Source organism: Oncorhynchus mykiss, chromosome 7, assembly GCF_057628025.1.
Source record: "Oncorhynchus mykiss isolate SJ-2025 chromosome 7, ASM5762802v1, whole genome shotgun sequence".
NCBI classification, from domain to species: domain Eukaryota; kingdom Metazoa; phylum Chordata; class Actinopteri; order Salmoniformes; family Salmonidae; genus Oncorhynchus; species Oncorhynchus mykiss.
Genome location: NC_143028.1, coordinates 65,700,521 through 65,725,771, shown reverse-complemented (window position 1 = coordinate 65,725,771; position 25,251 = coordinate 65,700,521). Strand labels below are relative to the sequence as shown.

The 25,251-nt window shown below is 44.3% G+C and overlaps 2 protein-coding genes across 3 annotated transcripts; both read left to right on the top strand.

Moving 5' to 3' along the window:
* On the top strand, positions 1–8,628 carry LOC110528411 (NCK-interacting protein with SH3 domain). Of its 2 annotated transcripts, none has more exons than XM_021610458.3 (13): positions 1–416; positions 1,568–1,680; positions 2,125–2,302; positions 2,447–2,522; positions 2,735–3,282; positions 3,537–3,707; positions 3,988–4,074; positions 4,302–4,440; positions 5,153–5,233; positions 5,376–5,504; positions 5,905–5,994; positions 6,159–6,331; positions 6,518–8,628. In XM_021610458.3, the coding sequence occupies exons 1-13, from the start codon at positions 246–248 to the stop codon at positions 6,734–6,736; spliced, it is 2,175 nt and encodes a 724-aa protein (XP_021466133.2). In that variant the 5' UTR covers positions 1–245; the 3' UTR covers positions 6,737–8,628. The 2 variants fall into 2 exon arrangements, with proteins under 2 accessions (XP_021466133.2, XP_021466132.2); XM_021610457.3 differs by having other exon boundaries at positions 23–416; positions 2,732–3,282.
* A 4,308-nt stretch (positions 8,629–12,936) lies between these two features.
* On the top strand, positions 12,937–24,820 carry LOC110528410 (cAMP-dependent protein kinase type II-alpha regulatory subunit). The gene is made up of 10 exons (XM_021610456.3): positions 12,937–13,663; positions 14,055–14,096; positions 14,247–14,386; positions 18,057–18,163; positions 18,324–18,477; positions 18,556–18,657; positions 20,442–20,516; positions 20,604–20,669; positions 20,836–20,974; positions 24,223–24,820. Exons 1-10 carry the CDS (start codon positions 13,423–13,425, stop codon positions 24,345–24,347), a joined length of 1,191 nt encoding a protein of 396 aa, XP_021466131.1. The 5' UTR covers positions 12,937–13,422; the 3' UTR covers positions 24,348–24,820.
* Positions 24,821–25,251: the final 431 nt, after the last annotated feature.

The following is a 25,251-nucleotide window of genomic DNA, read 5'->3' as shown; positions in this document are numbered from 1 at the left end:
AGGGGCGTGCCCGCCGTGTGTTGTTCTGCGTGCGTGCGCGCCCTCTACTGTGGGACAAGCGAGAGTCGCAAGTTGTAGTACATTGTAAATAGAAAGCAGGAGAATCATTCGCCCATGTCGTAAATATACATTACAAATTATCTTCGACTGAGTACATGTAATAATTAGCTAATTGTGTGTTTGCTGAAACAGTCATATATGTGTTTTTGAGGAATTACAAGAGATTTAAAGCAGAAGAAATAGCTATGTATCGGTCTCTGTATGCCTTCCGATCTGCGGAGCCCAACTCGCTCCACTTCGGGTCCGGCGAGAGCTTTCTGATCCTGGAACGCAGCAACAAACACTGGTGGCTCGGCTCACGCTGCAGTTCGGGCGAGACAGGCTACGTTCCCGCGTCTTACATCGAAAGGATTCAGGTATGTTTAACCATGGTTTCTTAACTTTCTTGATTAGTGAAAGTGGAACGTGGATTTTGACAAGTATTCCATGCTAGCTTGTTAGCATGATAAAAGAGAGTGGACCAGTCAGTCTAAGAATTGAACGATCGGGAGAGGTTCAATTGCTGCGTTGCATTCCAATAGACCTGACTTCAGCTACTTTTGTGACTTTCTTTCACGTGACAGTCCTACGTGAACTGGAGACATGCTCTGCTGCATTGCCTGTCTTTTGCTAATTTGTTTCTATAGGCTTTTAGCTGCATATTAAAAGTATTTTCCATATTCATTTCGACACTTATATGTGGACGTTTACATGCAAACTAAAATATTTGTTCAGATTAAACCCAAATGGTCTAATGAGAGCGGCTCAGAGAGTCATGCCAAATTCGCAATGCCAGCTGGGTCTGTACCGCAGGGGTAGTTGGGACATAAGCCAAAATGCGTGAAAAATGTGGCGACGCATCTGTTATTTGTGTCGCGTCTAAAATCTCGTGACTGATGATGAGATTAGAGAAAATACAATACGCACATAGGATACATTGCTTTTAATCACATAACACCAATAAAAACTGTAATCTAATGTTTCACGCTTTCTATGGGGAGAGTTCAGTTAGAAGAGCTATGCGTAGTTTGTGACATCTCAGGCTTTTCAGATTAATGCCAGCATCCCATATTCCATACAGCTACACAGTTGGATGCTCCAATGCACTCTCATTTTAGTCAATGAGTTCACAGTGTGAACTGCATGAGTGTGTTTTGCTGACTTGGTGAAGTGAAACCACGCTCTGGATATTGTCATTGTGGATTCCAGGCTATCTCTGCCTGTACAGCAGGATTTTCTGTCTGACTGTCCCTGCCTGGGCCTTGTAGTTGAGGTCAGGCTAGGTTTTTGTCTGTATTTGGACTGCGTTGGTTGGCGTGTTACTGTTCAGAGGGTTTGATTTTGGGTTAGATAACTGTGCTGTCCTAGTTTTTTCTGACTGGAGTCCCATTTTGCCCTCTAGACAATTGTTTTTTTTGTTTACTTGTTTCGTAATAATTAATGCTGATGTTGAATATTTAACTCTCTCTCTCTCTGCCCTTCTCTCTCCTCTTTCTCTCTCTCTGCTCTCCTTTTCTCTGTGCCCCAGGCTCCAGAGCAGGATGAGGTTTTACAGTCTATCGACCGGGCCATCGAAGGGATCCATAACTTGGCCATGAAGAACGGGGGCAAATACAACCTGGAGCAGCGAGACATGCTACAGTGAGTGCAACATTAACACACACACAGACACACACTGATGTGTATAATCCTCACACTACAGTTCCCTGATTGGTGCTGATTCCTCATCATCATAGGGTGGCAAGTAGCCTATAGGTTAGAGCGAAAGGTTGCTGGTTTGAATACCAGAGCCGACAAGGTGAAAAATGTGCCGATGTGCCCTTGAGCAAGTCACGTAACCCTAATTTGCTCCAGGGGTGCCGTAATACTATGGCTGACCCTGTAAAACAACATATTTCACAGCACCTAACCGGTGTATGTGGCAATAAATACAAATAAACCTGCATTGTTTCTCTCTGATCAGTTATCTTCATAGGCTGCATCTGAAATGACCCCCTATTCATTACATAGGCTAGTACACTACTTTAGTAGGAATACATTACATTTCAGACATAGCCATTGACTCTCTCTTTGCGTCTGGAACAGGAAGTTGATCCATCACAGGAAGGAGACCCTGTCAAGGCGAAGTCCAACTCCATCCAGTCCTAAGCAGGGCCTGTCCTCCTCTACCAGCGAACTGTCCCTCAGCCACACCCCTCAACCACCCAATGGGATCAGCCGCACAATGTCAGAGAGTACCGACAATGTGCAGGGGCTTTACCAGGTCTTGGATAGAGACTTGCATTCATTCACACCAAAAGACGAATGCATGATAGTCCATTTCATGATAGTCCATTTTTTTTTGAGGAGGCTGAGACATATAACTGATATCCTGATACTTACTCTGATTTACTGTTATGTCTTGCAGGTGCCTCCTCAGCCCCGTCGTGCAGCACCCATAACTCCGCCTCCTCCTGAGAAACTAAGAGCCAGCCGACACCCAGGTGACTGTCTCATCGTCACCATGGAGACACAGCTACTCATCTTCTCTCCACCCACATCTTCTTTCCACTCACACACACACACACACACACACACACACACACACACACACACACACACACACACACACACACTACTCATGTCATCTACTGTAACTTCTACTCTATTCTCTCTCGCTCCTCCTTATTATTCCTCATTCTCTCTGTCTCAGCAGAGTCATCCATTCCTCCTCCTACTGGCCCCGCCCCTGCTGCAGGGACTGGCCTGTCCCCCTCTGTCAGCTCTGCCTCCCTGGACTCTGGTTCCTCCCACTCTGTGGTGTCCTCTGATGTCAGCCTTCCAAGCGTTGCCAGCACCCCGCCCCCAGTGCCAAGCCGTGTGAAGCCCCCACCCCCTCCTCCAGACGACCTACCTCCCTCTGACCCCTCTCCCCAGCCAGATCCCTCAAAGAAGGGCCCCGCACCCCAACCTCAACCTCAGCCCACTCACCCACCACAGCCCAGCACTGAGGACCAATCAGAAACCGACTGGCCTCTTGCCCCGCCCTCTGTCGCTGAAAGCCCCCCCGGCAGCCCCACTCACTCAGAGCCTGTGCCTGGGACAACCGGGGCGGAGCTTATCGAGCTGGTGAGGAGGAACACGGGCCTGAGTTACGATCTGTCTCGGGTAGCGGTGGGTGTGGTCGTGGGTCACCTGCAAACTACCTTACCTCAAGCCTCATCTGCCTTAGAGAAAGTCCTCCTCTCATTGGTAGAGAGCAAGGTCAGTTACATAATCGTCTAGTTGCAGAATGTCAACTTACTTGCTCCAATACACAGTATTTCATAGTATAACCTCAACCTTTAGAAAGTTAAGCTGTTATACATGCACATTATACTTGTACATAACAGGAAAGTCTGCAAATTAAAATGCTCTTTATACCAATTATAACAGTGACAATGTTTCGATCCGATGTGGATCTTTGCCAGGTCGAACCGATTCCATGTGCACATATCAACCCAGACTTCTCCTTGTAGGATCAGAGTTCGGTGTTGCCACAGGGACAAGTGTGTCACGATGAACAGCGCCTGGAGGTCATCTTAGGCGACCTTGCCCGTCACTTTGACGACTCTCAGCAGCGCAGCTGGGCCCTTCACGAAGACCACTCTCTCATTGCATGTTACCTGGAGGAGCTGCTGAAGATACTGGTGAGATATGTGCACTCAGGGAAAGTTGACTCAGGACTGACACCTTGGTTGAATTCAGTAGACGCCAAACGGAAGACAACGGACTGAAATTGGGAGGGACTGCCTGAATGTGTCCAATAAGAAACACTTGTCTTTGTTTTCCATTGCAAAATGTTTCGCTATGGTGTGCACAAATGAATACGACCCTGGACAAAGTGATTCCTCGATTATATGTGATAGTATTACCACTGAGACCTTTGGTAACTGTTGAATCTAAGGAAGATGGTGTTTGTGTCCCCAGACGGATGCAGATCCAGAGGTGTGTAAGAAGATGTGCAGGGCCAACCACTCAGAGCCAGTGCTGTCACTAGTGACCTATTACCAGATGGTAAGATATTCTACATGTCACTCACTACCAGACCCTATGTTACCCTGTCATCCTGTTTCCCACCCAAGAGATCCACAATGTAAACAATATTTTATCATTGCATTATTTTTAAACGTGTTGTTTGTGGTATGAATCAACTTAATTATCATAGATGAGTGATGTTTCACCGGCATGTTGTAAATGCATAGTTGCATAGTAACAGTGTTACTTCATGTGTCACTGTGCAGGAACACCGAGTGTCTCTACGCCTGCTGTTGCTCAAGGTGTTTGGGGCGATGTGTAGCCTGGACTCTGCCCTTATCTCCACCCTCCTCAATTCCATCCTGCCCATGGAGCTGGCCAGAGACCTGCAGACAGACACACAGGGTGAGAAGGCCTCCTATATCACTTCCTTTTCTCTCTCTCTCTCTCTCTCTCTCAATTCAATTTCAATTTAAGGGCCTTCATTGGCATGGGAAACATGTTTTACATTGCCAAAGCAAGTTAAATAGAGAATAAACAAAAGTGAAATAAATGATAAAAAATTAACAATCAACATTACACGCACAACTTCCAAAAGAATAAAGACATTTCAAATGTCATATTATGTCTATATACAGTGTTGTAATGATGTGCAAATAGTTAAAGTACAAAAGGGAAAATAAATAAACATAAATATAGGTTGTATTTACGATGGTGTTTGTTCTTCACTGGATGACCTTTTCTTGAGGCAACAGGTCACAAATCTTGCTGCTGTGATGGCACACTGTGGTATTTCACCCAATACATACGGAAGTTGATCAAAATTGGATTTGGTTTTTGAATTCTTTGGGGGTCTGTGTAATCTGAGGGAAATATGTGTCTCTAATATGGTCATACATTTGGCAGGAGGTTAGGAAGTGCAGCTCAGTTTCCACCTCAGGCTATGTGCACACTGCCCACAAAATATCTTCCCTTGAGCATCTCTCTCCTTTTCTCTCTCTTTGTGACCTCTCTCCTTCCTCATGTCTTTCTGTTTCAGTCTCTTTTATTTAGCATCTCTGTGCCCCTCTATAGCTCTTTCATGAATGTTTGTGTGTCTGTGTTTGATCTCTCCCAGAACATCAGAAGATGTGCTACACAGCCTTGGTCCTGACTATGATCTTCTCTATGGGGGAGCAGGTGCCCTATCACCACTATGGTATGAACAATATTAAATAGGACCACTATGTTGCTTTAGAATACTTACAAACTGCCATCACATTATCGATCATAATGTTCAAACTCAAAGCTGAAAATATATCTGTCTCTCTCTCTCTCGCTGTCTATCTCTCCCTCCACAGAGCACTTAAACGCTAGTTTTGTTCAGTTCCTGCTAGATGTGGTTGAGGACGGTCTTCCCTCTGACCCCACAGAGCAGCTCCCTGACCTCTGTGTCAATCTCATCCTGGCCTTTAACCTGCACCTCATAGGTGAGAGGACACAGGCTTTAGACAGAACATACACCTTTTATTTTAACAGTTGTCTTCACCACTCTTAAAGGGGTACTTCACCACTCTTAAAGGGGTACTTCACCACTCTTAAAGGGGTACTTCACCACTCTTTAACTTCATATTCATAGTCTGTAGCTCCATACCAGTTCAATGTGAAAACAGTGGTTTTCATATAATTAATCAATATGAGGTTAAAAAGTGGTGAAGGGGAATGTTCCCTATTGACTGCTTTTATGTATTATGGCAAAGGGGACCCAAGAACGCTTGGGTCCCCTTTGAGTATTTTAAATTACTTGCGCTTTGTGTGTTTTACCTGTGAGGTGTGGTATTTGTGCTAATGTTGTTGTTTCAAGGTGTGTATGTTCTTTCTTGCTCTCAGTGCCCAGCAGCAACGTGATAATGCAGACTGTAGTCAAGAAGAATGTGAAGATCTTCTCTGAGAAAATAGTGCTTCTACTAAACAGAGGAGGTGAGACACACACCTTTGTTTACATCGACGATATTCAATACGATACAGTGTGAATCCATTCCAAGTTCTTTGCCGTTTGTTTTCGGTTTCTTCTTTCTATGCTTATTTTTTCACTTTTCTCTCTGTCTACACCCTCTTACTTGTTATTTCTCTCCTCTCTCCAGATGACCCTGTGTGTGTCTTTAAACATGCTCCCCCTGCCCCACACTCAGTACTTAAGTTCCTGCAGGATGTCTTTGCCAGCCGAGACTCTTCAGACATCTTCTACCGCACGGACATGATGGTGATGATAGACATCGCTGTTCGATGCATCTCTGACCTCTCACCAGGGGACAAGGTGAGACTGATATGCACGCGCACACACCACACTTCCCATTGGCCAGCCAGCCTGGGACTTAAGCATGGCTGAGTCTTATGTTTAGCCTGATAAATGCATCCTCAAAAGGAAAGTGAATGTGAACTGTATAATGATTGTGCTTGCTAATGGGTTCACATTCTCGCTCTCTCTCTTATTCCCCCCCAGTTGAGGATGGAGTACCTCTCCCTCATGCACTCCATCATACGCTCCACAGACTACCTGGAGCACCTGCACCGCCTCTCCGACCTGCAGGGCGCACTGCAAAGGATTTTGAGAGAGGAGGATAACTCGGGAGCGGACGAGGGCGGGGCCACAGCTAAACAGATGGATAAGCTAATAGTGCAGGAGATGTACAAGGAATTCCCTCAGATCAGCGAGAGCTAGGAGGACTGAATATGACAGTGGTGATGTGCACTCATCCAGTAGTCTGCTCCTTAATACTAAGGGATGGTACTGAGGAACTTCCTAGGATTAAGAAAGGACTGTAGACCGCTACTTAGTTTCTGAGATAACATACTGTTACAATTGACTTGAACCATCCATCATAAGGGCTAAAGCCCTTATGATGTAATCCCTTGTACTGAGGGGCCAGACTACAGTGTTTTATGTAGGGCCTTGTAACCCTGGTACTAGTGTACTGTATTCTGTAGAACAGTGGTTCTCAATCTTGGTCCAGGGACCCAAAGGGGTGCACTTTTTTGATTTTGCCTTAGTACTACACAGCTGATTCAAATGATCAGCTCATCATCAAGGTTTGATGATTTGAATCAGGTGTGTAGTACTAAGGCAAAAACTACAATATGCACTCTTTTGGTTCCCAGGACCAAGATTGAGAACCACTGCTGTAGACCACTTCTTTATCACTCATTCTTATTCCTCATCACATGGCATGGCCTCACAGTATGTTCAATGAAATGAAAAGACAAATGAGCTAATACGCTGATAACAAAACATTCTGGGCCTGTTTCCTGAACACATATTAAGCCTAATTCTCTAAACTAAAAAGCATGCTCAGTTGAGAATCTCCATTGACTATGCTTAATCTGTGTCTGGAAAACAAGCCCTCTCTCAACAAGACATTCTAGGCTTTGAGGTTACTTTTAAAACTCACAATTTATTGCAATGGCAATGCTGCTATGTGGTAAACCTCACTTAATATCTATGGCTGTGATTGTCTGACTGAGCACTACTTGTTACCTTGCTCTCTGCCCTACACTTTATCTATAGTAACCTCCTCTCTAGGCATGGCTAACCTATGACATGCCCTAAATTATTCCCAACAAGGCCGCTCCTACTCTGCTCTGCTGCTTGTGCTGTAGATGGAACGTAACAGCACTGTAATAACAAGGCTGTACCAAGTAACAACAAGCTGTGACACGTTGCTTCAACATACTAAGCCTTGACTAACTTCCTATATGGTTATGGCTCTGTGAAAGGGAATGGTGTTTCCACTGGTAGTTATTTATTAGTACGAAATAATAAGGGATTGATATGTTTCGATTGTTCAGTATTACTTTAACTGCAGTCTGAGTTTAACTAAGTGACTTGTCACCAAACGCGATTGATTGCTTTTCCTTGATCATTTTGTTACGAAATCTCTCTGTTATCAGTCCCATCCTTAAGATGGCACTCCACTCTGCCCCCTACTGAATAATTCAACCCCTTACTATAGTACCCCTGGGAATCACTGTACAAGACACAAAGGACATCTTAGTTTCCACCCATTTTTCAGGACACACACATCCAGTTTTTTTCACATTGCAAGTCTCACTCTCTTAATGACTTCTCTAAGTCACTGTCTCCCACTCTATCAAAGCTTGTTCTCCCTTGTATCAGGTTATTTTTACTCAGCTCTGTTAGAGCTAATAGTGGAAGCGTTTCTGTGGCAAAATGTTCTAGTGACCATCATGATACACATATACTGTACCCTTTAACACACTTAGTGTTTACATATTTAAACATGGGATATACCAGAGTGTACTCTGTGATATGTGTTTTTATTATCCTGTGTTTATGCATAAAGCTATGCATGTGTTTATGTATGTCTATGTATATTTTTGTAAGTGTGTGAGAAGGTGTATGGTTTCCTGTTGTTTAATCATTGTCCTTTGGACTTATTTTGTCCCTTAAAGCCCCCACTGTGTTATAGTAATAAAATCAATTTATCTATTTTCCCAATTAAATATATTTGAAATGGTTGTTCAGAGAGAGGCGATGGTAAGAAAGTGTATTTTCTTAATGTTTATAATCTACTAATAAACAAACATCTCAATTAATGGTGGTCCAGTTTTGTGTGTGTGTGTATTTGTGTGCTGTACTTGTTTTGAATTGAAATAATATTTGTTTTATGGAGGGGCATCCTTTGCAATATCCAGTATTTTCATTTGAAATAGTATTTGTAGAAGTATGTCAAAGAATTGCATTAAAATTATTCCTGTAGTGTATGTTTACAAATAATATGGAGAGTTTATGGTAGAACTCTAAATTTAAGAGGGACCAAAGCAAACGTGTAACCCTTTACTCGGTCCGGGCACATATATGGGTGAAATGCTTCTACCACTGCATTGCTTGCTGTTTGGGGTTTTAGGCTGGGTTTCTGTACAGCACTTTGTGACATCAGCTGATGTAAGAAGGGCTTTATGAATAAATGTGATTATGTCCGTACTGGACAAAACACGACGGTGGATGTCAAGAAAATATATCGACCTCTCATTTGAACCGATAGTGGTGACACGGACCGGTTACCTAGCTCGTTATTTCCCCCAAATAGCTGCTGGTCGTAAAGACGCAACATTTTGTGTTTATTTTCTTGTTAGCTAGCTGTCTTTTCTTGAACAGAAACCATGTCTAAATAGCAGGCGATAAACCCAGGGAATAACTTCTTCGCTGGGGGCTTTGGTGGTGTCTGCTTGGTCTTCGCTAGATAAGTTAATAACAAAGTAGCTAACGTTAGCTGCAAATATCTTGCCTCGCGAACCTAACTTTCAGTGGTCCCTGTTGCAGGTAGTATTCCTAGCAAAGTAATCAATACAAATGTATCTTTAGAGATGTATAATTGGTTACTGGATGTTAGTGTCCTTGTTCTTTCAATTTCATAGAACTCATGACAGGGACTGTCAATTTACACAATGAGCGCTTCACAGAGCTGTAGTATTGTGCAGTTTGCGAACGAGTCACGATTCGTTTTTTCCGAGTGACTCCTTCATTTTAGTCGTAAGTTTGACCTGCTGGCCAACCTGGTGTCGGAGCATTTCGTATGTTATGTATTAATTTGTGGGTGTGCATCACCCATTTCGTATGGTATGTTAAGAATTACCAGTTACAAATGTACAAAATGTATTATATGTTACGAATTTGCAAAATGCATGATATTAGCTGACTGGCGTTAGCTAGGCTATGGGTTAGGGTTACGTTTAGGAGTTAGGTCAAAGGGTTAGTTAACATGATAAGTTGTTACAAAGTAGATACAATAGTTGTTAGTACTGGAAAAGTTGCTAATGAGCTAAAATGCTAAAGTTGTCCATGAGAAGATTTGAACTCGCAAACTTCTGGTTGCTAGAGCTTGCGTTATAGCCCACAACTTGGTGGGTGGGCGTCGCTTCTGATTTAAGTAACCGTCTGTTATATCATATTATACTGAACAAAAAATATAAATGCAACATTGGTCCCATGTTTCATGACCTGGAATAAAATATTCCAGAAATTTCTCTCAAATTTTGTGCACAAATTTGTTTAAATCCCTATTGGTGGCATTTCACCTTTGCCAAGATAGTCCATACACCTGACAGGTGTGGAATGTCAACAATCTGATTATGCAGCATGATCATTACACAGCTGCACCTTGTGCTGGGGACAGTAAAAGGGCACTCTAAAATGTGCAGTTTTGTCACACAACACAATGCCACAGATGTCTCAAGTTTTCAGGGAGCATGCAATTGGCATGCTGTCCATTAAAATAACATAAAATTGGTCAGAAATACAGTGTAGACGTTAATGTTGTACATTTTTATTTCTTTATTTTTATTTAACCAGGAAGGGCTCATTAAGATTTGAAATCTCTTTTTCAAGAGCGTCCCTGCCAAGATAGGCAGCACCAAGTCAGTACACAATTACAGACAGACAACATGAAAAACAGTAGTGAATAAGAGGGGACCGAGTACAGAGCCCTGGGGCACTCCATTACAGACAGACAATTTAACAGACATGAGCCCATGAAATTGAGTTTTTTATTTTATTTCAGGCAGGGTAGCCTAGTGGTTAGAGTGTTGGACTAGTAACCGAAAGGTTGCATGTTCCAATCCCCGAGCTGACAAGGTACAAATCTGTCGTTCTGCCCCTGAACAGCCACTGTTCCTAGGCTGTCATTGAAAATAAGAATTTGTTCTTAACTGACTTGCCTAGTAAAATAATAAAATTATTTAACCAGGTAGGCAAGTTGAGAACAAGTTCTCATTTACAATTGCGACCTGGCCAAGATAAAGTAAAGCAGTTACACATGGAGTAAAACAAACATACAGTCAATAATACAGTAGAAAAATAAGTCTACATATACAATGTGAGCAAATGAGGTGAGATAAGGGAGGTAAATGCAAAAAAAGGCCATGGTGGTGAAGTAAATACAATATAGCAAGTAAAACACTGGAATGGTAGATTTGCAGTGGAAGAATGTGCAAAGTAGAGATAGAAATAATGGGGTGCAAAGGAGCTAAATAAATACAGTAGGGGAAGAGGTAGTTGTGTACAGGTGCAGTAATCTGTGAGCTGCTCTGACAGCTGGTGCTTAAAGCTAGTGAGGGAGAGATTCAGAGATTTTCGTAGTTCATTCCAGTCATTGGCAGCAGAGAACTGGAAGGAGAGGCGGCCAAAGGAAGAATTCGTTTTGGGGGTGACCAGAAAGATAAACCTGCTGGAGCGCGTGCTACAGGTGGGTGCTGTTATGGTGACCAGCGAGCTGAGATAAGGGGGGACTTTACCTAGCAGGGTCTTGTAGATGACCTGGAGCCAGCGGGTTTGGTGACGAGTATGAAGCGAGGGCCAGCCAACGAGAGAGTACAGGTCGCAGTGGTGGGTAGTATATGGGGCTTTGGTGACAAAACGGATGGCACTGTGATAGACTGCATACAATTTATTGAGTAGGGTATTGGAGGCTATTTTGTAAATTATATCGCCGAAGTCGAGGATCGGCAGGATGGTCAGTTTTACGAGGGTATGTTTGGCAGCATGAGTGAAGGATGCTTTGTTGCGAAATAGGAAGCCAATTCTAGATTTAACTTTGTTTTGGAGATGCTTAATGTGAGTCTGGAAGGAGAGTTTACAGTCTAACCAGACACCTAGGTATTTATAGTTGTCCACGTATTCTAAGTCTGTCCAGAACCGTCAAGAGTAGTGATGCTGGATAGGCAGGCAGGTGCGGGCAGTGATTGGTTGAAGAGCATGCATTTAGTTTTACTTGCATTTAAGAGCAGTTGGAGCCCACGGAAGGAGAGTTGTATGGCATTGAAGCTCGTATGGAGGTTAGTTAACACAGTGTCCAAAAAGGTTTGGAAGTTTACAGAATGGTGTCGTCTGCATAGAGGTGGATCAAAGACTCACCAGCAGCAAGAGCGACATCATTGATGTATGCAGAGAAGAGTCGTCCCGAGAATTGAATCCTGTAGCACCCCCATAGAGACTGCCAGAGGTCCAGACAACAGGCCCTCTGATTTGACACACTGAACTCTATCAGAGAAGTAGATGGTGAACCAGGCGAGGCAGTCATTTGAGAAACCAAGGCTGTTGAGTCTGCCAATAAGAATGTGGTGATTGACAGAGTCGAAAGCCTTGGCCAGGTCGAAGAATACGGCTGCACAGTACTATCTCTTATCGATAGCGGTTATGATATCGTTTAGGACCTTGAGTGTGGCTGAGGTGCACCCATGACCAGTTCTGAAACTGGGATTCGAAATGATCGGTAGTCTGTTTGTTCACTTGGCTTTCGAAGACCTTAGAAAGACAGGGTAGGATAGATATAGGTCTGTAGCAGTTTGGGTCTAGAGTGTCTCCCCCTTTGAAGAGGGGGCTGACCGCGGCAGCTTTCCAATCTTTGGGAATCTCAGACGATACGAAAGAGAGGCTGGTAATAGGGGTTGCAACAATTTCGGCAGATCATTTTAGAAAGAGAGGGTCCAGATTGTCTAGCATATGTACATATGTATACATGCTGTGTGGCTCACATTAGGCTGTTGTGTCTTTTGAAAGTGACATCAAATATGCATGTCGGTCGGACAGGTCCATAGAAATACTGTATACTAGAAAATAGTTGATAATGCTCCCCTTCCCAGAAATGAATGACTGTAATAGCCTACTTCAGACCACAGATAGAGCACCTTGCGTCAACGTCCGATACACAATTGGCCTAGGTTAGACTGGCATGAACTACATTTGATCTGAAGGTTTTGACAACCTAGTATACCCGGTCAATACTTTCCGATACACTGCTTCTAGTCTAAATGGGGAAACCGGTAGCCCTGTCAATGAACCAGTCGACGTGGACGGGGGTGGGGTAAAGGATGGTGGGTATCGCCGGGGGGGCAGAACCGCGCTGTGTGCATTTATCAAAGTAGGCCATGCATTATGTCAGACCTGAACTCCTCTTCAAAAGGCTACAATGCAAGGAGGTCGGTAGATTGGTTAAAAATGTATTTGTTTGATAGCTGTCATTGGTAGTTTTTAGTAAATGTATTTGTTTAACATTTAACCTACTTTGAGATTTGCCATGGCTGCTGATCATTGATCTGGCTCTCTTTATCCTCACAAAGTCTTGGCAACATTGGGGGATGGATGCATTTTATATCGTACAGACACTGAAGGTTATATTCAAATGCTATTGTATTTTTAATACTCAGGCTATTTAGCATTCTTTATGAGTTCTTAAATTTTACAAATCCCTGGTCTTGGAAACTCTTGATTGGCATAGAGTTCTATGATTTTCTTAGGCCTATTGCTATGGATTAGGCAGATAGTTTCATTCAAAATTGTATTTTTAAACTTGTTAAAGATAATTTATAGGCTCGGCCTATCATAGTTCTGTGATGAGCATCGAGATACCTGCTGGCTTGATGGATTTGCTGCAAGGATACACTGTGGAGGTACTACGGCGCCGACCGCCAGATTTGGTTGAATTTGCAATCCAATATTTCACGCGTCTACAAGACAGCCGAAAACACGACACGCATGTCAAAGAAAGCTTAGCCGATTCTACGCGGGAAAGAGTGGTTTTTGATAGTATTTCAGTTGAATCAAATGAAGATGAAGACTCTGATGATGCCTATAGTGAGTGACATTTTTATCTCTATTTGGCCACTATTTTTGCAATATTCTTCATGATTTGATTATTAAATCTATTTTAAAAGATTTTCTCCTCTGTATTTTTATTATAACCTTTTTACTCTAAATTATTCAAACTCTTTTAACTCTCACTTAAGTCTATTTAAAACAAAATAATACAAGTTTGTTTGTGGGTATCTCTGCCTCTTGATAAATCGGTTTCTGTGCCCTGACAATAAGTGATGAGAGAAAATTAGAGGGAAGAATCTGGTATGGTAGTAGGGGGATGGTCATGCACTGTAAGCTAAAGTGTGTCAATGGATCCATAAGAACAACTAATGATGTTCAGTGGGACCAACTTAATATCTGGTGCTGAAACATTTCTCTCTCTCGATAGTGCCCCCTTCCAACCGTAATAAATACAGTCGCAGAGCATCTGGTGAGTGTCATCCTTTGGTTTTGCATCCATTATTATCCATGCTGTGTATGAAGAATATTATTTCAGTCTCACTTGTGTGTTAGTTACAACATTCCCTTTGAGTGTATTTGTTTGTCTCCAGTGTGTGTCACAGTCATTTTGCTCCCCCAGTCTGTGCAGAGGCCTATAACCCAGACGATGATGAGGATGAGGACTTTGAGCCGCGGGTGGTACACTCCAAATCAGACGAGCAGCGTCGCAGACTCCAGGACGCCTGCCGAGACATTCTACTGTTCAAAACTCTCGACCAGGTAGAGTATTGTATGTAGTCCTGTAAGGGAGTGCGTAACTGGTGGCAGGGAAGTCTGGCGCAGGAGAGCAAAACTGGATAATCAACGGATCAGTTTTATTCATAAAACCACCGGTAACCAGACAAACAAACTACAAACAAATGGGTACAAAACCCGCACTTACAATAAACAATTCCGCACAAAGACATGGGCTAGAAGACCGGCGACACCGACCGCCCGAGCGCCGCCGACCGCCCGAGCGCCGCCCGAACAAGGAGAGGTACCGACCTTGACCGTCTCCAGCTGCGCGCCAACACCAGCCTCGGGGACGACCCAGAGGGCGAGGTGCAGGACGATCTGGACGGAGAAGATGGAACTTTTGCAGCATTGAAGGGTCCAACACGTCCTCGACTGGAACCCAGCACCTCTCCTCCGGACCGTCCCCCTCCCACTCCACGAGGTACTGAACGCCCCTCGCCCGAGGCCTCGAATCCAGTATGGAGCGAACGGAGTACGCCGGGGCCCCCTCGATGTCCAGAGGGGGCGGAGGAACCTCCAGCACCTCAGACTCCTGGAGTGGACCAGCCACCACCGGCCTGAGGAGAGACACATGAAACGAGGGGTTAATACGGTAATCGGGTTGAAGCTGTAACCTATAACAAACTTCGTTCAGTCTCCTCGGGACTTTAAATGGCCCCACAAACCGCGGGCCCAGCTTCCGGCAGGGCAGGTTTCGGGTCGAGACCCAGACCCGGTCCCCCGGTGTGAACACCGGGGCCTCACTGCGGTGACGGTCTGCGCTGTTTTTCTGGCGCAGCACAGCCCGCTGAAGATGAGCACGGGCAGCTTTCCATGTCTCCTCCGCACGCCTGAACCAGTCGACCACCGCAGGAGCCTCGGTCTGACTCTGATGCCAAGGCGCTAGAACCGGCTGGTACCCCAGTACGCACTGGAAGGGAGAGAGGTTAGTGGAGGAGTGGCGGAGCGAGTTCTGTGCCATCTCGGCCCAGGGCACGAACGCCGCCCAATCCCCCGGCCGGTCCTGGCAATAAGACCACAGAAACCTGCCCACATCCTGGTTTACTCTCTCCACCTGCCCATTACTCTCGAGGCGACCAAGCACCCTGCGCACCAGGGACACATGTTTGGCGCGTGTAGCGGAGTATATCAGAATGTCATCAAAAAACACCACTCCACCCTGCCCGTGCAGGTCCCTGAAAATCTCGTCTACAAACGCTTGGAAGATTGATGGCGCATTCATCAACCCGTACGGCATGACGAGGTACTCATAGTGCCCTGAGGTGGTATTGAAAGCTGTCTTCCACTCGTCTCCCTCCCGTATACGCACCAGGTTGTAAGCGCTCCTGAGATCTAGTTTGGTGAAGAAGCTCACCCTGTGCATTGACTCAATCGCTGTGGCTATGAGTGGTAGCGGGTAACTATACCTCACAGTGATCAAATTTAGAGCCCGATAGTCAATACACGGGCGCAGACCTCCCTCCTTCTTCTTCATAAAAAAGAAACTCGAGGAGGCGGGTGAAGTAGAGGACCGAATGAGCCCCTGAGCAGGGATTCAGTGACATATGTTTCCATAGCCACCGTCTCCGCCTGTGACAGGGGATACACTGGGAAGTGCGGCGTCTGCGGCGTCTACCAGGAGATTTATCGCACAATCCCCCCGACGATGAGGTGGTAATTGAGTTTTGGAGAAGGCGAGAGCCAAGTCGGAATATTCAGGAGGAATGCGCACAGTGGAGACCTGGTCTGGACTTTCCACCGTGGTGGCACAAACGGAAACCCCTAAACACCTCCCCGAGCACTCTTGCGACCACCCCGTGAGAGCCCTCTGTTGCCAAGAAACAGTGGGGTCATGACAAGCTAACCAGGGTAGGCCTAGCACCACGGGAAACACAGGAGAGTCAATGAGGAAGAGACTAATTATCTCCTTGTGACCCCCCTGTGTCACCATGCCCAGAGGAGCGGTGGCCTCCCTAATCGACCCTGACCATAATGGTCGACTATCTAAGGCGTGAACGGGGAAGGGCACAGCCATGGGAACAATGGGGATCCCTAAACTCCCTAAACTATGGGAGAACAATCTATCTATATAATTCCCAGCCGCGCCTGAATCGACGCGCGCCTCATGCTGGGAATGCGGGGAAAACTCAGAAAGAGTAACATACAAAAACACATGTGCAACAGAGGGCTCTGGGTGAGAATGGTGCCGGCTTACCTTAGTTGACGCCAGAGCGCCCTGCCTGCTGCCTAGATCCCCAGAGGAACCAACCCGGCACCGACCGGCAGTGTGCCCTCTGCGGCCACAGATAGTGCACGAGCTGGAACCTCCTCCGGTCTCCCTGCGCACCGCACCTCCCAGCTCCATGGGTATTTGGGGGGGGACCCCCCCGATTTGGACGTCCGCGAGTAGCCAGCAGGTTATCCAGGTCCACCAGCTGGTCGAAGGGTGGTGTCTCTGCAGGCCAACTCCCGACGGACGTCCTCGCGCAAACTGCAACGATAATGGTAGATTAGGGCCCTGTCGTTCCATCCCGCGCCGGCGGCCAGGGTCCAAAACTCCAGGGCGAACTCCTGGGTGCTCCTCGTCCCCTGCCTCAGATGGAAGAGGCGCTCACCCGCCGCTCTACCCTCGGGCGGGTGGTCGAAGACTGCCTGGAAGTGGCGGGTGAACTCCTTGAAATGGTACAACGCCGCATCTCCCTCTCCCCACACGGCGTTGGCCCACTCCAGGGCTTTCCCAGAGAGGCATGAGACGAGGGCGGACACCCTCTCACGGCCCGAAGGAGCCGGGTGGACGGTTGCCAGGTATAGGACGAGCTGCAACAGGAACCCCTGGCAGCCTGCAGCAGTCCCGTCGTATTCCCGGGGAAAGGCGAGACAAATCCCACAGGGACCAGGACCTGTCTCTCCCAGCGGTCCATTGTTTGGACAACACGGTCCATGGCGGTGCCAAGATGGTGGAGCATCGCCGCGTGCTCCCGGACGTGCTCCTCCACCCCTATACCAGGGGCACCTGCTCCTGCTGACTCCATTAGCGGTGCGGAATTCTGTAAGGGAGTGCGTGGCTTGTGGCAGGATTGTCATGCGCAGGAGAGCAAAACTGGGTAATCAACGGAGCAGTTTTATTTAAAAAAACACTGGTAACCAGAACCACAAACAGGTACAAAACCTGTCACGCACCAGAGAAAACATGCACATGCACTTACAATAAACAATTCCGCACAAAGACATGGGGGGTACAGAGGGTTAAATACACAACATGTAATGAGGGAAATTGAGACCAGGTGTGTGAGAAGACAAGACAAAACAAATGGAAAATGAAAAGTGGATCGATGATGGCTAGAAGACCAGCGACGCCGACCGCCAGGAGCCGCCCGAACAAGGAGAGGAACCGACTTCGGTGGAAGTCGTGACAAGTCCTTGTAAGCCACTGAGAGTAATTCATTCTAAGTCAGTGAGAGTAACTTGTAAGTTAAAAGTAATAGCACTTACTCTTTTATCTTTTAATCTTTTGTTCGGTTATGAACTCAACAAGCCCCCTCTCAATAGAGACAATACACATTAGAGATTTTATGGATTCATTTGTGTGATACTTGCTGGGTGTCCCAGTTTAGTATGCAAACACACACACATGGTCCTCTTCTAATGTGTGACTGTTGTTTCTCTCCTTCAGGAGCAGTTCTCAGAGGTTCTGGATGGCATGTTTGAGGTGTTGGTCAAACCACAGGAGCACATCATAAACCAGGGGGAGGATGGAGACAACTTCTATGTCATAGAGCGGTGTGTGTGTGTGTGTGTGTGTGCACGTGTGTGTGTGTGTGTGCACGTGTGTGTTGAATCTATCATTTTTTTCTGTTTGAGGAGCATTAGGCCTAATCATGTGAATATGATGTTCTCTGATTCCTCTGGTGTCCTGTGTACCTCTCTTTGTCTGCTGTAGGGGTGTGTACGACATTGTTGTGCTGATTGATGGAGTTGGAAAGTGTGTGGGGAAGTATGACAATAAGGGCAGTTTCGGGGAGCTGGCTCTCATGTACAACACCCCGCGCGCTGCCACTATCATGGCCACCCAGGAGGGGGCACTGTGGGGATTGGTGAGTCACAGTAGTGTGTGTGTGTGTTTAATGTGTATCTATGAGAGATGAGTTGTAACCTTTATGTGAATGTTTTAGGATCGGGCCACATTCCATAGACTCATAGTGAAGAACAATGCCAAGAAGAGAAAGATGTACGAAGCCTTCATTGAGTGTGTACCCCTTCTAAAGTCTCTCGAGGTGTGTGAATACTTACAGTGGGGCAAAAAAGTATTTAGTCAGCCACCAATTGTGCAAGTTCTCCCACTTAAAAAGATGAGAGAGGCCTGTAATTTTCATCATAGGTACACTTCAACTATGACAAACAAAATGAGAAAAAAAATCCAGAAAATCACATTGTAGGATTTTTAATGAATTTATTTGCAAATTATGGTGGAAAATAAGTATTTGGTCACCTACAAACAAGCAAGATTTCTGGCTCTCACAGACCTGTAACTTCTTCTTTAAGAGGCTCCTCTGTCCTCCACTTGTTACCTGGATTAATGGCACCTGTTTGAACTTGTAATCAGTATAAAAGACACCTGTCCACAACCTCAAACAGTCACACTCCAAACTCCACTATGGCCAAGACCAAAGAGCTGTCAAAGGACACCAGAAACAAAATTGTAGACCTGCACCAGGCTGGGAAGACTGAATCTGCAATAGGTAAGCAGCTTGGTTTGAAGAAATCAACTGTGGGAGCAATTATTAGGAAATGGAAGACATACAAGACCACTGATAATCTCCCTCGATCTGGGGCTCCACGCAATATCTCACCCTGTGGGGTCAAAATGATCACAAGTACGGTGAGCAAAAATCCCAGAACCACACGGGGGGACCTAGTGAATGACCTGCAGAGAGCTGGGACCAAAGTAACAAAGCCTACCATCAGTAACACACTACACCGCCAAGTCCCCCTGCTTAAGCCAGTACATGTCCAGGCCCGTCTGAAGTTTGCTAGAGAGCTTTTGGATGATCCAGAAGAAGATTGGGAGAATGTCATATGGTCAAATGAAACCAAAATATAACTTTTTGGTAAAAACTCAACTCGTCGTGTTTGGAGGACTAAGAATGCTGAGTTGTATCCAAAGAACACCATACCTAGTGTGAAGCATGGGGGTGGAAACATCATGCTTTGGGGCTGTTTTTCTGCAAAGGGACCAGGACGACTGATCCGTGTATAGGAAAGAATGAATGGGGCCATGTATCGTGAGATTTTGAGTGAAAACCTCCTTCCATCAGCAAGGGCATTGAAGATTAAACATGGCTGGGTCTTTTAGCATGACAATGATCCCAAACACACCGCCCGGGCTACGAAGGAGTGGCTTCATAAGAAGCATTTCAAGGTCCTGAAGTGGCCTAGCCAGTCTCCAGATCTCAACCCCATAGAAAATCTTTGGAGGGAGTTGAAAGTCTGTGTTGCCCAGCAACAGCCCCAAAACATCACTGCTCTAGAGGAGATCTGCATGGAGGAATGGGCCAAAATACCAGCAACAGTGTGTGAAAACCTTGTGAAGACTTACAGAAAACGTTTGATCTCTGTCATTGCCAACAAAGGGTATATAACAAAGTATTGAGATAAACTTTTGTTATTGACCAAATACTTATTTTCCACAATCATTTGCAAATAAATTCATTAAAAATCCTACAATGTGATTTTCTGGATTTTTTTTCTCATTTTGTCTGTCATAGTTGAAGTGTACCTATGATGAAAATTACAGGCCTCTCTCATCTTTTTAAGTGGGAGAACTTGCACAATTGGTGGCTGACTAAATACTTTTTTTGCCCCACTGTATGTCTGTTTATTTGACCACAGAATTGTTTTTGTGTCCTTTACAATCAAAATTGTACTGTGTATTCAAAGTACAACATAAGAGAAGGTACATGAGAGGCTCACATTGTAAACAATCCTCACTCAGAATGCATGTAAAGTTCGATGTATACTTTTATCACACCTTCATCTTCTGTCCTCGTCTTTTCCTCAGCTCTCTGAGAGGATGAAGATTGTTGATGTCGTGGGAATGAGAGCGTTCAAAGATGAGGAGTGCATCATAACACAGGTATTATGTATTTTTATTGTACAGTTCATCTAAGATTATTCTTTACTTTGAACCACTGCTTCTTCTACTGCTTTTCTACACTTTTAGGGGGAGAAGGCAGATTGTTTCTACATCGTGGAGTCGGGCCAGGTGAAGATCATGATAATAAGCAAAGTAGGTGTACATGTTTTGCTCTTCACTTGGGTGTGTGTTAGACCGACTCTATAAATAAAGACTTTGCTGTGGGTACCTGCTGCAAGGAACTGACTGTACTGAATGTATGAGTCTAGCATCATTGGAATGTGGTACAACAGACTCAGCTGTATGTCTCCCTACCTAGACTAAAGCAGGACAGCTGGACAATGCAGAGGTGGAGATTGCACGCTGCTCTAGAGGCCAATACTTCGGAGAGCTGGCTCTGGTCACCAACAAACCACGTGCAGCATCCGTCTATGCTGTAGGGGACACCAAGTGCTTGGGTACGTTGTACAGTGAGCTCCAACAGTGAGCTTCAAAAGTATTGGTACAGTGACACATTTTTTGTTGTTTTGTTTCTATACTCCAGCATTTTGGATTTGAAATGATACAATGACTATGGGGTTAAAGTGCAGACTGTCAGATTTCATTTGAAGGTATTTTCATCCATATCAGAAGAACCGTCTATAAATAAGAGCACTTTTTGTACATAGTTTTTAGGGCACCAAAAGTACTGGGACAAATTCACTTATATGTGTATTAAAGTAGTCAAAAGTTTGGAATTTGGTCCCATTTTCCTAGCATGCAATGAAGCTCATGACTCGCAAACTTGTTGGATGCAAGTTTTGGTTGTGTTTCAGATTATTTTGTGCCTAATATAAATTAATGGTAAATAATGTATTGTGTCATTTTAGAGTCACTTTTATTGTAAATAACAATAGTATATGTTTCTAAACACTGCTACACTCATGTGGATGTTACTATGATTGCGGATAATCCTGAGCGAATTGTGAATAATGATGAGTTAGAAAGTTACAGTTACAATATCATACCCCCAAAACATGCTAACCTCTCACCATTACAATAACTGTCTCTCTGTCTCTAAAGCAGTCAGAAATGAATAGATCAGGGAGTGTATTCAAGCAGGGGGGAATTCTGACCTGAGTTAAGTGCACGAAAATGGAACGCAATTCCCTTTTAATGTACTTCTCTCTTTATGCGTACTCTGTATTCTGACCTTGAATTTAAGCATGAGAATAGCATGCTATTCACCCGCTATTCGTTTGGGGTGATCTAAGAAATGAAGTTGTGACGGAAGTGTGTTTACTGATACGCCATATTCTGACCTTGACTTAATTTCCTCATAATTCCACCACCTTTACACGTGAGTAAACCATTAATACGGTTGAGCAAACCTGCCAGTTCCAAGTTGGCGCGCGTTGGCGCGCGCGAGCAGTGTGGTGCAATAATTGAATAACATATATTCCTACATGTATTTTGCTACGCTTGCGCAGCCGAGCGGTATGGTCAGCCTCTAACATGCTGACCGGACACGTCGCCTGCGTTGCAAAATACATTTAGGAGCATATGTTATTCAATTATTGCCAACGAGCGTCTGCGTTGCCAAGGGCTAAAATAGAAGTCATTCCTATTTCTGACGCAGATCGTGCTGCAAGTCCTGCCTTCACCATATAAATTCAAAGATCAAAAAGCCTGGAAGGAGAAGAGATGACTAGAAATTATTCGGTTGACAGTTTTATGTGTGGATGAATTGTCGGAGTAGAGGACCTTGTGCATTTGAGGTAAAATAACAACTCAATGTTTATATCCCAGGACTAATTAGCTAGCAACAGCAAGCTAGCTAAATAAGACAAATTAGTTAGCATGTGCAAGCTAGTTAGCTAAATTGCCATACATGTTTAATGCTTTTCGACCTGTCCCCAAATTAATGTAATTGGTTCAGAGTTTGTTTTGATATTTTAACCTGCATGTCGTGATCTCGTTTGGTGTGGGGGGACAAAATAAATATATGCACAATGGCGCACGCGCGCAGCTGGTTTGGGTTCCGTGTAAATGTCTAACATGCTGACCAGACCGCTCACACGTGTGCTTCCGCGTGCGCCATCGCACGCATGTTGATTTTGTCCACCCACACCAGAAGCGATCAGGATATGCTGGTTGAAATATCAAAACGAACTCTGAACAAACTATATTAATTTGGGGACATGTCGAAAAGCATTAAACATTTATGGCAATTTAGCTAGCTTACTTGCTGTTGCTAGCCCATTTGTCCTGGGATATAAGCATTGGGTTGTTATTTTACCTGAAATGCACAAGTTCCTCTACTCTGACAATTAATCAGATAAAAAGGTAAACCAAATTAGTTTCTAGTCATCTCTCCTCCTTCAGGCTTCTTCTTTGGACATTATATGGCGTTTGGCAACCAACTTTAAGGTGCATTACCACCACCAACTGGACTGGAGTGTGGACCTCAGTTCATCTTTCAATCACCCATGTGGTTATATGCTCCTTAAAAACCAATGAGGAGATGAAAGAGGTGGGACTTGCAGCGCATCAAGTGTCACAAATAGAACCAAGTTCTATTTTAGCACCTGGCAACGCAAACACTCATTGATGCTCGCAAGCAGTGTGGGTCCAATGATTGAATAACATGTGTACATTTATTTTGCAACGCGAGCGGTGTGATCAACATGTAAGCCGTTGGGGGGCTAACATATGGAATTGTTTTAAGTTAGTCATAACATGGATCATTTAGCTAGTCAAAAAGCAAATCTTAAGGAATAAGGTTTTGAAGTGTCTGTCCAATATCTAGGAGATACAAGAAAGCTCAGGAAATATGTGTTTGTTTGGCACATATTTAACCCTTTATTTTTAATGGCACAAAACTATTTCCATACTTCTATTAATTTGTGTGGGTTAACTTCAGATGAGTCCTGTGAAACTTATGGGGTCGTAGAGCAAAACGGTGGCTAATATTGAACATGATAGAAATAGGAAACAGAAAATGTGGGTAGCCTATAATTAAGACATTTGAAAGTGCCCATCTCTGGAAGTTAAAAGGCCATACAATTTAAATTCTACATAATTGCACAGCATTTCATAAACTTGACTGTGGGAAAGTTGATATGATGATATGCTTCAGTATGCTGCCAATATGATTGATTTCACATTTGTCTCCAGCGATTTTAAGGTAAAATAAAGGCTATCTAAAACAAGTGTCCTTTATATTTGCAATTCTGTTATCCAAACAGATTACTCATTTACCTAGCTCTTATCAAATTGTAAATTACAGTGCATGGAGAATGCTGTTATTTTTATTGGAAAAAAATTAAGTAGATGCTTTTTCCACATGAAACAGGTAGGTTGGCGAGACCTTAATAGGTTCCTCGCGTGTAAAGGTGGTGGAATTATGAGGGAATTAAATCAAGGTCAGAATATGGTGTATCTGTAGACATGCCTCCGCCACACCTTAATTGATTCAATCTCCACCCAAAACGAATTGCAGGTGAATAGCATGCTATTCTCATGAAATTCAAGGTCAGAAAACACAGAGAGAAAAGTGCGTAAAAAGGGAATTCCATTCCATTTACGCACGCTTAACTCAGGTCGGAATGAAAATACAGGCCCAGCTGATCAGTTTGGGTCTGTTTAGCTTTATCAGCTTTTTATTGTTTGACTTGACTTGCACTCCCTCCTTTTTTCTCTTTCCTCCTACACCCCCGCCCCCCAGTAATAGACATTCAGGCGTTTGAGCGTTTGCTGGGTTCCTGTAAGGAGATTATGAAGAGGAACATTTCCCAATACGAGAACCAGCTGGTAGCTCTGTTTGGTTCTAGTGTAGATTTGAAACATTAAAGTATAATTGTAAGAAACAGCACACTAACACAATCCCACAGAGTGCTTCTTAAACACATACTAGCTTTACATACTTACAAGATATTTGTTGACATTTAATTGTAGAATCTACTGGACCTGATTTAATAACTGATATCAACATTACAATGTGAACTGTCTCAAATTACTTTGATCATTTTGTTTATATGTAGTATTTTCCTTTTTTGACTATTGTGGAAGTATCTGTATTGTTTACTGTGTTGACTTGGCAATTGTTCATGCATGTTAGCCCAATTTATTGATAATTCTAGCCCAATAGCTCCGACACAAACAGACGCTGTTTTTGTACTGAAATTGCCTTGAGGTCAAAGGTCCATCAATCAAATATTAATATGTGCTTTGATATGGAAATACTTTATCTGCAGATGGGGAGATTTCATAAATGTAATCCCTGGTCAAAATGTTGTCAATAAAGTAAATGGAAGTTGGTATTATGCAAGGATTTCTGCAGTTTAAACTGTGCTGTGTTACTGATGTGCTGGGTGGCACCGGAGTTTATTGATCTTCAGGTGGTGTGAAAGCCAAGTGTCGGTGGGTAAGGGCTTGGACCAACGTGTTACTGTTATGTAACTATTCTGTGATTAGCTATACAATTCCAATACACAGTCACCCCTTTGGTAGACAGTATCAGTGATGAAATCCGATCAAAGTATAGAATGTTACCATAATGGAATGCATTTGCAAACGGGCGAGTTCACCTTGGATAGGTGGAGTTTGCACATTTTAGACAGTTCCATTGGTCCTTAACTGAAATCACCCACCCGGGTCATGCAAAACAAACTGGCTGACTGAAGGGGGGGGGGGGGGGGGAAATCACGTAATCCACTACTGCATCCTATCAATATGTTACATAAACCTAACCCAG